The 14,310-nt window shown below is 47.2% G+C and overlaps 1 protein-coding gene across 3 annotated transcripts; it reads right to left on the reverse strand.

Moving 5' to 3' along the window:
* Positions 1-915: 915 nt before the first annotated feature.
* SLC25A47 (solute carrier family 25 member 47) lies at positions 916-13,241 on the reverse strand. 3 transcript variants are annotated; one of them, XM_072339400.1, is made up of 8 exons: positions 12,678-13,241; positions 12,077-12,393; positions 11,807-11,854; positions 7,291-7,334; positions 6,950-7,021; positions 6,510-6,692; positions 5,322-5,595; positions 916-4,438 (listed from the first exon to the last, which is right to left on the reverse strand). In XM_072339400.1, the coding sequence occupies exons 2-8, from the start codon at positions 12,102-12,104 to the stop codon at positions 4,152-4,154; spliced, it is 936 nt and encodes a 311-aa protein (XP_072195501.1). In that variant the 5' UTR covers positions 12,105-12,393; positions 12,678-13,241; the 3' UTR covers positions 916-4,151. The 3 variants fall into 3 exon arrangements, with proteins under 3 accessions (XP_072195501.1, XP_072195500.1, XP_072195502.1); XM_072339399.1 differs by having other exon boundaries at positions 11,807-11,857; positions 12,678-13,240; XM_072339401.1 differs by lacking the exon at positions 11,807-11,854 and having other exon boundaries at positions 12,678-13,224.
* Between the last annotated feature and the right edge of the window lie 1,069 nt (positions 13,242-14,310).

Below are 14,310 nucleotides of genomic sequence, written 5' to 3' on the forward strand. Positions count from 1 at the left end.
TAGCCCAGACACGGCCTTATCTAAGTCAAATAAATATACCTTTGATAACACTGGTGGGTACTGATATACAGTATTTGCAAATCATTTAAAACATAAGGAAGGCAATGAGACGGGGTGTGAAATATTTAAACTTTAACAGGTTTCCTTGTGCGGGTCACAAAAAAAAAGCCACCCACCACCTGTTTTTCTGTGAACCTTTGAAGTCAGCTGATGGCACTTGAGTTGAGAAGTTGCAAGGGTGAAAGTTCTTACTGGCTTCAAGAGACCTTGATCAGCCCCGTAGTTCCTTTGATCAATGAGCCCTGCCTGGAGCTTCTCCCTTCCTACCTGCAGTAGTTCTGCAACATCACATAAACATCCTTTCTAGCAGTGACCTGCATTTCTGAGATGCAAATGCGTGCGTGCGAAGCTGTGTATGAAGTAACCCTGTTATCTTTATATTTCTGCAAGGTACTGAAGGAAGAGCAAAGCAAGCTTAGTCTTAGAATCATCATAAAATGCTTAGGTTGGAAGGGACCTTAAAGATCATCCAGTTCCAACCCCCTGCCACAGGCTGTTTGCTAACCACCACATCAGGCTGTCCCATAACCAATCCAACACTGCACTGAATGCCTCCAGAGACACTACCCACTTCTCCAGGCAGGCTGTGCCAACACCACACTCCCTCTGAATGAAGAATTCCCATCCAGTATTTAACTTAAATCTTCCCATTCCCCCTTGTTCCATCTGTACCTGCCCACAAAAAAAGCCAGTCTTCCTCCTGCTTGTAAGCTCCTGTTTTGCACCTTTCAGCTGTGTGCTGAAAAGCACTGTTTAGCTTTTGTCCTATTTTTATGGTTTATGTAACCTGGTACCACTAATCTAATGTCATGGACTTTAATGTATGAAAGTAAACATTTACCAGCCACTACCTCTCCATAACCCATGGACATTGTATCTTAACACTAACAAGTGTTTAGCAATCAGTAGAAACACCTTTCTTTTTTTAAGCAGTGGAGCAATTCATAGGAAAGACAAACTAATCTCTATTTACAGTAGACTTCGATGATGACCTTCCTGTTCTTGTCACCTGCTCTTCTCCATCTTTAAACTACACACAAAACATAAGACTTAATGACCTTTAAAGGGCTTCCTGCAAACTTGTAATGCAACTTTCTTCTTGAAAATGTGATATGCAGATCTGTCCTTCAAGATGTATTTCACTAACCAAAAATGTGGTTATTCGGGAGGGGAAACGTGCTGTAAGAAGAAACAGTCACGTGTTTTATTCTAAGCACATGGATTGATTTTGTAACGCAGCATTTAAGATCTCATTCCAAAGTTTTAGAAGGGAAAACGATTGCAGAATTAATTTATTTAACTTTTTAAAAGGCTTCGTTGACACTTTCTCTATTGTTCAGTCATCACAAGGACTTGATCATTGTTTTGATGTCCAGTGCCTTTCAAACAGTGAAACAGAGTGCTTTATAACCCCATTTATCTGGGCTTAACGAGTAACCTCCATATTGCTACCAGAGCAAAGTAATGAGGGTCAGTCCTCTGAAGATTAACAGGTTGCAAGCAAGACTGGACGCTGAATTTCCTTATGTAGCAGCCAGCTCAGAAATACAGAGAGGTCAATGTGACCTATTAGAGCAACATTCCCATAGGTCTGATATAAAATACTTAAACGTGACTCCACCATTGCAGTTACCAAGGAACACGAATTGTGAATAGCTTCACATTACTCTGCCAGTCACAAAGAGGCACACTGAAACCTACCTGGATATTCTTAAACATTGCCAGAAGAAAAAAAGAAGAAAGAAAAAAAAACCCAGGAGCTATCAATGACATGAAGCCAAATGTGCCTTCTAAGGAAAGCTTGCTTTATTCAAGGCCAGCAAGTTTGTTTCTGAAAGAAATTGTCTCTGCAGAGAGCTATATGGTGTCTTCGTTCTGCTGGCTGGCCTTCAGCTAGATAATCTATCAGAATAAATAGTTCTGCAATTATCAGAGCAGCAAATACAGAAGCTGAAGGTCAAGGCAATACAAAGTAATCAGAAAATAGAGCAGCCAAGTTCTGAAATCTACAAGGCAAACAACTTGTTGCATATGGAGTTGAGTACACAATATAAACGCCATGTCACATCATTAAAGAAAAGTTGGTTCTTATTTACATGCCTAGGCTTACAGTACTTGTACATTCAATAGCTTTGCCTGATGGCTAATTCACCTTGATGTAAAATACTGTGAGATCTTGTCTCAAAGCAGGTGGTCAGTCAAACCCTGGCTACATTGGGTTTGTTTTCCTTTTTTTTCCAGTAAGGAGCTGTAGCAAACTACACAGTGCAAGCAATAAAGATTCTTAAAACAAATTGATAAGATTGGTAAGATACAACTTACCTCTTACGTTGCATTTATCTGTTCAGGCCCCAGGAGAACCTGCTTTTTACAGTGCTGAGTACCTAGAAGAGGATCTCTGTTCTCAGCCACTCTCACTGGCTTCCACAGCTGGGCCCACTAATTTCCAATTCATCTGTAATTTGTGCTTCTTGAAACAAGCTGTGTGTAAGTTATGCCCACCCCAAGAGACATTCCTAGTCATCTGTGTGCTTAAGGCTATTAGGGTAAGTTGGGATACTTGGGCTGACCACAGATAGTATCAGCGCTATCTAATAATAAATGGTTGTTTTGCTGGATATACAGCTATGTATTTTGCTGCCTGTTCACAGGCTGTAGTGCTTGAGAAGTAAGGTCAGCTGAGAATAATTTGCTATAAAGGAATTTGATTTCAGAAAACATTCTGACAGGGCTGGGATGAGTCAGTACCCTACTGGGACAGCCCTCAGCCAGACACATCCCTCGTGGAGAGGTGAGGGTAGAAACCTCTTAGCATTTGTCTTAAGAGAAATCCCAAAGCATGAGGACTTCATCAGATTTTCTGTTACAAGGACTTTCAAACCAAAGGAGGTTTGGAGCTGACACCCTAAAGGTCTAAGCATGGGTCACAGGTTACTGAGGCCATACATGCATTGGGATAGAATCAGACTCTGCGCCAGATCTTTCAAGCTCCCTCCCCCCCCAGTGCTCTATACCTATCTGGTATCTTAAAGCTGCTCTTGGATCGCATGTGAGAGATTAACAGACTCACAAGAGACAAACATTCTGAGAGCTGTTTGACAGCACAGCCATGACGTGGTTTAAAAAGCAAGCTGAAGGCTTAGGTTTCAGAAGGACAGATCTGGAATTTCTTACTAGCTTCTCCCTGAAAGAAATCACCTTTCTTCCTTCCTAGTAGCACCTGACATTTCTGAACTCGTCCTTCTAGTACATGATTAATTCTTCCCTGTCCAGGGTAGCTGCCAAGTCGTGTGTGCTGCAAAATCACTGTATGTGTAGCCAAGTCTATGCTATGAGCTGGTAAAAGGGGGCCAGAAGGTTATCAGCCCTAAGAGAACTGCTTTAAAAGCAGCCTTCCTCTTCCCCTCCAAAAACAAAAACACTCTTTCAGCAGATTCATTCTGTTCCAGGTGTCACCATTCAGGGAGAAACATGGAAACAAAACCATCTGTGTTACTCCTGAGGCAGGATCGACAATCAAAGCAGACTAAGCCTGCCACTCATTAAAAGAACAACTGGAAAGGAAAGAGATTCGTATTTCAGCCTCCACTGAAGGGATGTAATTGTAGAGTACCTGGGCAGAATTACAGCCTGCCTGCTCAGGCTGGAAACACAGATATAGCGAGTGCTCAGTGGATACCTTACAGCATTATATATAAAGAGAATGTGAGCGATAGTGTTATATTGTACACAAAACCATTGATTTCTGCCTCGGTAGTGAAGATGATTTTCTGTGCTGGTAGAAAATAGAATTAAATCTTTACCAAAATCTCAGCCTAGACCAGCAGCTTTTTGGAACATAAATATCGCATATTTGAGTGGCCTAAGCAGTGGTTACAGTACATTAACAAGATAAAAGGGAGGTTGTACACAAGTGCAAGCCTCCCTGATGCGTATGTAGTCCAATGAGAGGGAAATGAGGCTGTTGGTCAACGCTGTGCTGAAATGCCTCTGCTTCAAGTGCTGCCCATCAGTGGGGAGCTCAGTGTGTGTCTGTGTTGGGCTCCAAAACCAAACTGAACAAAATACGCCTTTTGTTAGAGCTGCATCAGCTATTTTTTGTTTATAAAATGATCTGTAAACCTCAGCACAGCTTCATACGTGACAAACACCACCATGTTCACAGGAAAGGCACGGATGCAGTTCAAACCCAGGCCTTTGAACAGCACCTTGAGCCCTTCCTTTCTGACACTTTCTCTTGCGCAGTGGATGAGGCCTTTATACTTATGCTGTCCTGACTCATCCACCTGCATCCGCGACTTGAGGACATCCAACGGGGTAGCCAGGCCCCAGGCCAGCACTCCAGCAGAGCCCCCAGAAAGCAGCACAACCAGGAAACCTGCAGAGAGAGAGCAGCGAGATCAGCTTTACGTGTGCCAACAGCTCAAACTGATTCTCCCCAGACTCTTATTTAACTCTTTCCAAATCTCATACTGCAGTTGTAGGGACAGGAGGGAAGAAGGAGCTGTGGGGCTATGCATGCTGCGCACAGGACTTGGCCTCACTAACACCCCCCCCCCCCCCAAACATTTCCTGTCCCACCATGTTGCCATCCTGGTTGGACAGGCTGCAAATCTCCCCCCAGTTGTTTTTATCCTCATGTTTTCCAGTGGTTATTTTGCTCAGCTCCTGCAGCTGTATGTTTCCAGAGGTCTCACACTGACCACAAGGCTCCTGATCTCACAGCATGCTTTTTTTTGGCATCCTCCATACAGGCTGTGCAGGTCAGAACCCATCTCAGCACCACACAAACCAGACACAACGTAGCCTAACAGCACTCACCCACTTCAGACAGACCTACTCATTTTTACAACTCTCGGAATGATGCTTTTTGGTAAATGTCACTTCTTTGGGCTTTTCTCAAAGTGGATTATCTGCTTTTAGGATATCCTCTGCAACTGAGGAGTTTGTCTCTTTCTGTTCTGCACCTGAACTTTATTTTCAAGCTTCAACCTGACCTGAGCAGTGCTTCACAATGGCTCACGGGAGGTTCGCCCATGTTTCATCTCCACCTACACATCCCATTTCTGCACTGAGGGGATGTTGTACCCATGTTCTAGGTACCTGAGGGTGCTGTGAACAGTCTTCTGCAGGAAGAAAAGTTGCTGAGGGATGAGATCAGACACTCAAAGTTCAGCTCTTGTTGATGCAGCAACCTGAGAGCACGACTTCCCAAAGTAAGCCCTTTTTGTATGTGATGTCAAATGCTCTCCAATACCTACCTGGTTTGCTCTTCTCAGCTGGTGTGAGCCAGTCACAGAGAGAAGTGTATGTCAGGAAATATATTGCAGAAGAGGAGCAATCCCTGCACAGCAATGCAGAGCAGCCTTTGTAGAGACCCCCAAAGCCTTCCTCCTTGGCGATCACCTTCAGACAGTGCAGAGACCCTCGGTACTTCGGCTTGGAAAGGGGCTGGGAGGATGTGACGGAGGGATGGGGGTTCCTCTGGGTCTGCATTCGAACTTTAGCTACTTCACTGGGTGTCATAAGCACAACCTGAAAAATGAGAGGATGAAGCTTAAATCTTCACATCTCAACTGCATGTTGGAGCTCACTCCTGCCTGACCCCTCAAATTACATCTCCTACTTTTCAGGCAATAATTGTTACTTGAAGCAAGCAAGCTGAATCTTGCTTCACTCTATCCATGCTAAATTGACCCAGGAAAGCAGGCGCTACACTGTGCAGGTTGCATGGTGAGGCAGAGACCCACAAAGGATGTTAGCTAGCTGGGAAACCAGATGGGCACAGCAAGGGGATGTGCTCGGCTCTCTGATGTAGCATACATCAGGGCTCTTTTGTACATCTGTACTTGGAACTAGGGCCATAACTATCAGAAAACAGCCTGTGCTAAGCAGAGTCACCACTTGCTGGGAAACACCCACTGACCTGGCCATCTGGACTGCCTGTAAGAGGATTGCCTCCATCCGCCTGTGACTGCATGTGTTTCTGACACAGGGCACTGGGGTTGGAGTGTCTGCAGATGCTCACGGACACCACAAGCATCCATCAACCCATCCATCATCCCATCATCTATGGGAAACAGCTCCTGAGCACCCCACACCACATCACCATCAGTCACAGGCATTGATTCCTCTAGGTGCTGGCTGCTCCAGCCTTTGGGAGTTGCAGGAAAGGAGATGACCTCTACCAAAACACCAGCCTGTGCTTTGCACACCAGCTTACGTCTTTCTTACATAAACCTACAATTAAAGCTGCTTGGAAATTTTGCTTCCCAGGTTGTTTTTCTTCCTTTTAGTTTTGCTTTCTTTTGCCAAGGCCTCAGGGCAGGACGTCACAAGAAAATAAGCTTTCCTCCTGCTGAGCACTCAACAGAAAACATCAGTTGCCTTCCCAGCCCCACGTGCCCCAACAAGACCTCCTGTTGTGCTTTCCCCACTTTGCTGCCTACCCGCACAGCACCAGCAGCACCTCCAGCCAGAGAAACATCCAGCCCAGATGGCTTGGCATCGGCTGTGCCATACCGCAGCTTGCAGATGTTACAGAGGAAGTTTCTGTATGTGCCGAATGAAACAGAAGAGATCAGCGACACTGTGAAGACTGACGCTGACACACCTTTGTAAAATCCCAAAACCTGATTGAAAACAGAGGGGAAAAAAAAGGCTTTTAAGAGGGAGTGATGTGGGAAAGTATATGTTCAAAACCACTGCCTACATACAGCTGAGCCTAAACTTATTGCCATCCTATAGATCACTGGCAAAGTTAAATCCCGTTCTAATTTCCAGGTAATGCTTGTACGCAACTGCAACTTGTCCTCCCCCGATTGACCTCAGCAGCACTGCCCCTTTGAAACACAAAGCCATGCCAGTGGCTCTGATGAGAGGTACCTACTCTTTCCGTCCTGTATGTTTCTTGAATGCAGTGCCAAATGCCATTGTAATGCCCCTCGGTCTGAATCCTCACCTAAAAATACAGGAGTAACTTAGAAATGCAGACATCACACTTAAAAACCATCAACGAATGTTGCAGCAGCAAAGCAGCTCATCAGCCATAATGAAGCATCCCCCTAAAGGTTACCATTATCTTTAAGAGAAGAACATAAAATGAAATACATTGATGTGACAAAGCTGAAAGCTTTCGGTCTCTGTATTAGTTTTCTAAGAGGGTAAAGAAACACCACACAGCCCATTTGTGTTCAGATTGTGGTCAAGAAGTAAAGTCCCAACAGGTACCTTCACTGTGTCCAGCGGATACCCCACTGCTGTGCTTAGGCCACCTGAAACAGAAAGGTTTTGGAGACAGTTAGCAACACACATCACAGCAGGCTGTTCTGCAGGAGATCATGAGGGGAACTGCAAAAAAATGCAGCTTCTGAGCCTGTCTGCTCTTGGTAGCATATCAATCTCCAACCCTGGTGTCTGAGCTAACAATGATAGAGCAAAACTCTTGGATTTCTCTGAAAACACAGCACACCAAGAGGAGGAATGTGAGCACTGCGGGGAATTGACAAAAGCAATTACACTAGGGTTTGAGGCAGGGCTGGGAAAACATAAAGCCTTGGGAAGGTACATGCACCAGCCCTGCTGTAAAGGGCCAGGTGTAATGCACAGAATTGGGCTGTCTCTGTTCCCCCTCTCAGTTTAGACAAGAGCATCTTCCCTGTGAATCAGACACTTTGTACACTGCAAAAGCAGAGCAAGGATCAAAGGTCTGGAGGCTGGGGAGGAGAGAGCCTTGTGCAAGGGCCAGCATGGAGCAGGGCAAGATGAAGGCACAGAGGGGGATTAGCACAAAGCTGTGTGCCCAGCAGCATGCCTGCACGCAGCAGCGTTTCCAGCATGCTGGGGGAATTTGTCAGCCCTACATCAGCACCCAGCTCATCTCAGGACCTTAAAATAGACGCCAGGATTGAAAATACATTAATCCTGTTGGACAATGTTACAGCCTTGGTGGTGGATACAGAGAGTGAAAGTGGATCAACGCGGACAGATAGATAAGGTGTTCGGCCTCCATCCCTGCATCACTGGCACAGGAGAGAGTAGGGGGGTGAGCAGCTAAATTCCTCCTGGTACAGCAATGCCCCACGGCTGGAGATCAAGCCAGGTGCAGTGGAATTGCACCTCTAAGAGTCATTTACACCACACCCATTGAAGTGCTGTTTGTGCCCTTCAGGGCAGGCACAGACAGCACCCAGCTGGTGGTGTACCGCTGGAAACAGCCACTCATTGCTGCTTAAAAAAATACTAGTTGCTGCAGGCATTTCACATTTCATGGGATGCATTCACCTGTGACTGTACAGCTGCTTGGAAGCTTGAAAAGCTTTGCTACATATTGGGAAAAAGCAGCAGCTGCTGGTGGTGGGAGTCTCCAGGAGGCGATCCTGAAGTGCACAGCTCAGATGAAAATAATCAACTGTTCCCAGCCTGCAGGAAAAATGAGGGTTGTTCTGCAAAAATCTGCCTGCTCCCAGGAAAAAAATAAGAATAAAGATTAAAAAAACAGGCCAAGAAGTGACTTTCTGTATTTTCAGTCCAAAACAAGAGTAGGTTGGAAGAGAGAGGGGGAGTGTGCAGGCAGCATGACCCAGAAGGAAGAGTGATGCAGCCACCCTATGCAGGAGTGACAACACAGCAGGTCACCTGGGGCCACCTGTCCTGTACCCATTTCCCAGTTGGCAGCAGGCAGCAGCCACAGGTTGCTCCATGCCAATTTCACATTGCATCTCATTCTGAAGGGCTCCTAATGTCCTTGGCTCCAGTACCAACCAAGTGCCTTCACTTGGGAGGGAGCACAAATGTAAATGATTCACCACAGTGGAGATGTGAGCCCTCAATACTCCTAAGCAACCACAGGGTACCTAATGAGCAGAAGCACTCTGGGCAGTCAGGGTTTTAGTGCTGGGGAGCTCAGCCAAGTCTGCCAAAGGCTGAAGAAGAAGGGCTTTGCATAGTGCCACATGATATTAATAGCTTGGGACAAAGATAGACTGACCCACACACACGCTGTCTGCATGGCAAAACCGAACAAGGCCAGATATGTACAGCATGCCTACAGGGAAAGGGGTCCTATAGGGTTCCTGCTGTGTCATACTGCACTGGCTGTGGGGAAATGAGATGATAAAATCAGAGCAATGCTCTTCATTGGGTTGCAGGGAGCCACTTGTCACACCTGTTTTTGAGAGTCTCTCAGGGACTGTGCAGAGACTGCTGGAACACCTGGAATGAACACACCCCAATACTAAATCTCTAACCCTGTCACAATCAGGCCACACGGGCCAAGAAATTAAAATAAGCAGAGCTGGCAGGAGGATCACAGCAATGGCATTGGCACAGAGGAAATGGCAGCCCTCTGGAGCTCACCTGCCTGCAACAGGCCCAGCTGTGACACTTAGGGAGCAAGAGGGAGCTTGGACTACAAGTTGGATCTATTGAGAACAACTTCCAGAGGCTTTTATTCTATCAAGAGCTGAGAACATCAGAGCTGCTCCGTAACCCAGACAAGCTGAACTCCTTCCTGTAATGTGACCCCAGCTATGGCTGGCAGAGCTGCTTTATCTGTACAGCCAAGGAGACAGCACGTTCCCTCTATGTTCCCTAGATGGGTTATTTTGTCTACCCCTGGGCTGCATGAGACCAACATGTAACCTTGCAAATGGGATGCAGGAAGACTGGATGTGGCCCACGTCTGGCTGCTGTGCTACCATTACAGGGCAGTGCCAAGTGACTCAGCTGCCCTTTCCCGAATCTCTGCACCCAGGACAAGATCTAAGTCATCCACAAGTGATCAGCAGCCTAGGGTATCAATATGCACCATACGCTGCGGTAGCAGCATGGCTAGGAAACACACACAGGATCATAGGGAAATCCATGCTAGAAGGAACCACAAGAGATTCCTGATCCAACCTCCTGCTGAAAGCTTCCTCAGCTTTATAGGTCAGGAAAGGCATCTTGAACTGCTCTTCAGTGGTTATTGAAAGGTCCTGCACCTGTGTCAGCACAATCCCAAGTATAACTGCAAGAGGCTCAGAGGAGCTGGGGATGTCAGTTGATGAGAAACCTGATGGAAGACAGCAGTGAGCACTTGTAGCCCAGAAAGCCAATCATACCCTGGGCTGTACCAACAGAGCAAGGGCCAGCATGGAGTGTGAGATGATTGTCCCCTTCTACTCTGCCCTTGCAGGTCTCCATCGGGTGTATCGCATCCAGCACAAGAAAGATGTGGAGCTGTAGGAGCAGGTCCAGAAGAGGACATGAAGATGATCAGAGAGGGCTGGAGCACCTTTCCTGCGAAGAAAGGCTGACATAGTTGGACTGACTTAGTTTGGAGAAGGCTCCAAAAAGATCACGTTGCAGTCTTACAGTACACTTAAAGGGAGCTTATAAACAGGAGGGAAGTCAGCTTTTTACACAGGTAGATAGTGACACTGCAAGGTAGAATGGTTTTAAACTAAAAGAGGGGAGATATCGATGTTAGGGGGAAATTTTTCACTCAGAGTGTTGAGCCACTGGCACAGGCTGCTCAGAGAAGCTGTGGATACCCCATCCCTGGAAGTGATCAAAGCCAAGTTGGATGGGGCCCTGGGCAGCCTGAGTTGCTGGGTGGCAGCCACCCCATGGCAGGGGACTGGAACTGGATGAGCTTTGAAGTCCCTTCCAACCCAAGTCATTCTGTGGTTTTATTATGGCCTGTCTCACCTCTTGAGTTGTTTGATGCCCTTCAGCTGGGTCTGCAGCCTCCTTGGGAGAACACAAGATGGCTTCAGCTCTAATAAGGACAAGCCATGAGGCACATTCAGCACTATCAACATCCCAGTTCTCACAAGAAAGCTGTCCCAGCCCTGGAAGCTGTCCCACGTAAGGGGACAAAAGTTGGCACATGAGCAATGCAGGAAGGCTATTTGGAAAGTGAGTCTGCAGCTCTAAATTCCTTTGCAAAAGAAGTTTATCCTCAGGTGACTGGCTCCTCTTTGACTGTGCCAACAAAAGTAAAGGTCCCAAAGGGAACACGGCCATCACTGACTCCCTGAGCTGAGCCCAGCCACTAACAGCACCTATTAGAGGATGTTTGATTCATTCTTCTGGGATGGACATTCCTCTATCAGCACCAGCACAGGGCTCACAACACCACTGCATGTCCTGAGGTCAGCAAAGAAAGAAGAATAAGCTGGAGCGCTGCTGGGACTCAAACCTGGCCCTGCTTGTGACAGTTCAGTGATGAGCAAATGAGTCGTAGCCCCTCCCAGGAAATGCACACCACTGCCAGCATCACACTGCCCAAATTCAGCAGATCCAACATGAAGGTCTTGGCTGTGCCTTCCACCCACCCGGCAGGATTATCCGGCCTGTCACCACCCCAAGCCTCTTGGTATTCAACACTGCTACATCTGACAGGCACATTTCAGAAGAGAAATGAGACCAGCGCCTGTGCTTTGCTGTTTAAAACAAGGCTGGGTTTGAGCAGTACATGCTCTAAAAACATCTAAAATTAAATCATGCTTTTCTCCCCCCCCCCCCCTTTTTTTTTTAAGTATGCCTAACCTACTTTTTCCTCCCTTCTCCTCAAAGCCTGCATAGAAATAACCCCACAGCCGTCAATACCTCTCAACCCACGATCATGCACATGCCATTCACACAGCCCCTCCTCACTGTCACAGAGCCATGAGCTGTGTCCTCAGCCCCCTGTGTCTTCAGTGCCCAGAGCCAGGACTCCATCAGCCATGCCGGGATTTGTTGCCCAGGCAGTACTCACTGCTTTGTATCTCCAAAAGGCACATTGCATTTGATCTCTGATTTTCTCCTACTGAAATAAAAACAGAGGAGATTACAGACCTCAGACAACCAAATTTCATCAGGGTGGTCTCTGCCCTGGTCATGTTGTCTGCATATTAAAGAAGACACTGTTACTGAGAAACCCCAGTGGGCAGACTCCCATCTCTACCACCGCAACCTGCCAGCTAGCTTAGCAACAAGGAAACACAGCTACCTGCTTCCAACAAAAAGCAACGCTTTATTTCTTTACCTCCAATGGCCCCCGCAATGAAATCCATCCGGACTGAGTCTGCTGCCTCAATGACCCCAACAGGCGTTAAGGAGGAGGAAGAAGGAAGGATGCCGGCTCCGCTTTGCTAGAGCCCCGTGGGTCCTTCAGATCCAGCGTGATCTGCAATATGAATCACCTTCCTGTCTTCTCCTGCCTCAAGGGATTGTGAGCCTCGTGGATACTTGATGAATTTGTACACTGGAGGCAGTAACAGGGAGGCTCCTGGAGCTGGTCCAAGAACACGGTGAATAAGTAATCCCCCGGAGCCCTGCAACGCTGCGCCGGAGCCCTTCTGCCTGGAAAATCAAAGGGGTGGTGCTTGCGGGGTAAGGCTGCCTGCAAAAGGGCCATTTCCCGCGGCTCTCATTAACCCCAGCATTCAGCTTTGCACTTGCTCTGCACCGCAGCAAAGCAGCACAGTGGCTGTGTTTGCAATGCGTGCCCCATCCGTGCCTGCCCTCCCTCCGGACAGGGCAGATTCCCTTCTCAACCAAGAAATCCCTCCCCGAGGCATTTCCCTCGGCTTTCCTATGCACACAGTAGATCCTGAAGCCCTACCCACATCCCCTTAAATAATTACCTGCTTGTCGTTTCTGCATGCATCCAGCAACAAATGCAAGCACGTGGGAAGCCTCCCTTTCAGATCACAGAGCAGTTTTCTCATCCCCCGCAGGAGCTCTGCTGCTTCACATCTTGCTCAGCCTCCCGACCTATTTCCAGAGCCAGCTCATCAGCATGGAGCTCTCTATCACTGCTGCCCTCACTCTGATGCTTTGATCGGCAGGGAAGAGGGATTTTGCTAGGGGACTGATCCAGAACCATTCTTTTTCATTATTATTACGGTAGAAGATGGTGATCTGAGGAAGGTAAAAAAAAAGACTTGCTGGTCAAGGGAAACCAGCCATGACGATGTCACATTGCCTATTTCTATTTTTTGCGCAAGAGTCCTGTGCTGGAGGTTAAGTTGTGCCCCTGGATGAACCTGGAAACCAAAGTCCTGATGCAGCGAAGGGCTTGCCAAGCCATGATCTGAATTGTATTTCTCCTGATGAGGTTTCACCAGGTCAGAGACAAGGCAAAGAGAAAATTTCACAGCTGCTGCCCGCCGGGTCGGCTCTCAAAGGAACTGAGGACTTTTGCCCACGGTGCTAAGTCTCCTGAACATTTCACAAGGCTCTTTTTTTCTCCCTGAAGTGCATATTTTGGAAGCTTCAATGCTGTATAACACAGCTCGCTGCAATCGGATTTTCTGAAAAACAAAAGAATGAAAGGATTTCTATCCATTTGTATTCCGTGATTTCTCACTCATCCTTCCTGAAACACATTTTGTGTTGGAGAGAATGTTTTATTCTACAGTGTAACGCCATGCAAGGACAGCAGGTACTTAAAAACAGGAGTAAAATATTATCCAGTGAGAGGGCAATGTAACTAACTGCTGACACACACCAGGTTACCCAGCAGCTTCTTCCACTTGGTGACCATACAGGAGTTGTTATGGTTCAGCAGCAGCCTGTACATGCCAAGTGGGGTAAACGGTGCTGTATCCAGTTCTCATACCAAAGAATTATGTCCCTGTGGGCCCTCTCCAGCTGTGAGTGTGAGACCTGGCACCTCGGTGACATATGGGAACAAGGACATGGTCCCTAGTGATGGGCAGCCTTGTAGCAGAGACATGCTCACCACAGACCTTGGGAACCCTACTGAGATGAAGGTGTTTAGTTTTGCTTTTCTGGGAGCTGCTCCCAAGCCAAGTGAAGGAACTCATGGTGTTCCCACTGTGAAAGCATCACCATGTGTCCCACTCATCACATGTTCAGGGACTTTGATGGAAGGTGAGGACAGAGCCTTCTGCAAGCACAGCCCATGTAAGGCTGCATGCCAGCAAGCACAGACAAAGGTGTCATTAGAAGTGAAGGAAACCTCTGAGACATGAAACCTGTGTTATTGCTTTTGCTGTCACCCTCAGTTCTCACAGAGAACTTCAAGTTTCTCTTCCAGCCGATCAGTTGTGAGCCATTCCCACCACCCTTTCATGCATGGAGCACAACGTCCAAGGATTGATGTAGTTCACCACTAATCCAGCCTGCAGTGAGACACCACAGCCCACATCTGTGCAAAGAAGCACACAAGTCTCCAAGTCTCAACCTCAGTGGTCTTCTCCAAGCATGCCCTAGGACATCTGACGCATGAAACATGCTTAAGAGCCTCTACAA

This window comes from Excalfactoria chinensis, chromosome 5 (genome assembly GCF_039878825.1).
Source record: "Excalfactoria chinensis isolate bCotChi1 chromosome 5, bCotChi1.hap2, whole genome shotgun sequence".
In the NCBI taxonomy this organism is placed as follows: Eukaryota; Metazoa; Chordata; class Aves; order Galliformes; family Phasianidae; genus Excalfactoria; species Excalfactoria chinensis.

Excerpts from the sequence above, each read along its gene's own strand:
- SLC25A47 (XM_072339399.1), bottom strand. The coding sequence starts at position 12,104 with ATGGATTTCATTGCGGGGGCCATTGGAG. Across the intron at positions 11,858-12,076 it reads CATTGCGGGGGCCATTGGAG|TAGGAGAAAATCAGAGATCA; the intron begins GTAAAGAAATAA and ends TTTTTATTTCAG. Across the intron at positions 5,596-6,509 it reads GTGCTGCTGGTGCTGTGCGG|GTTGTGCTTATGACACCCAG; the intron begins GTAGGCAGCAAA and ends CTCATTTTTCAG.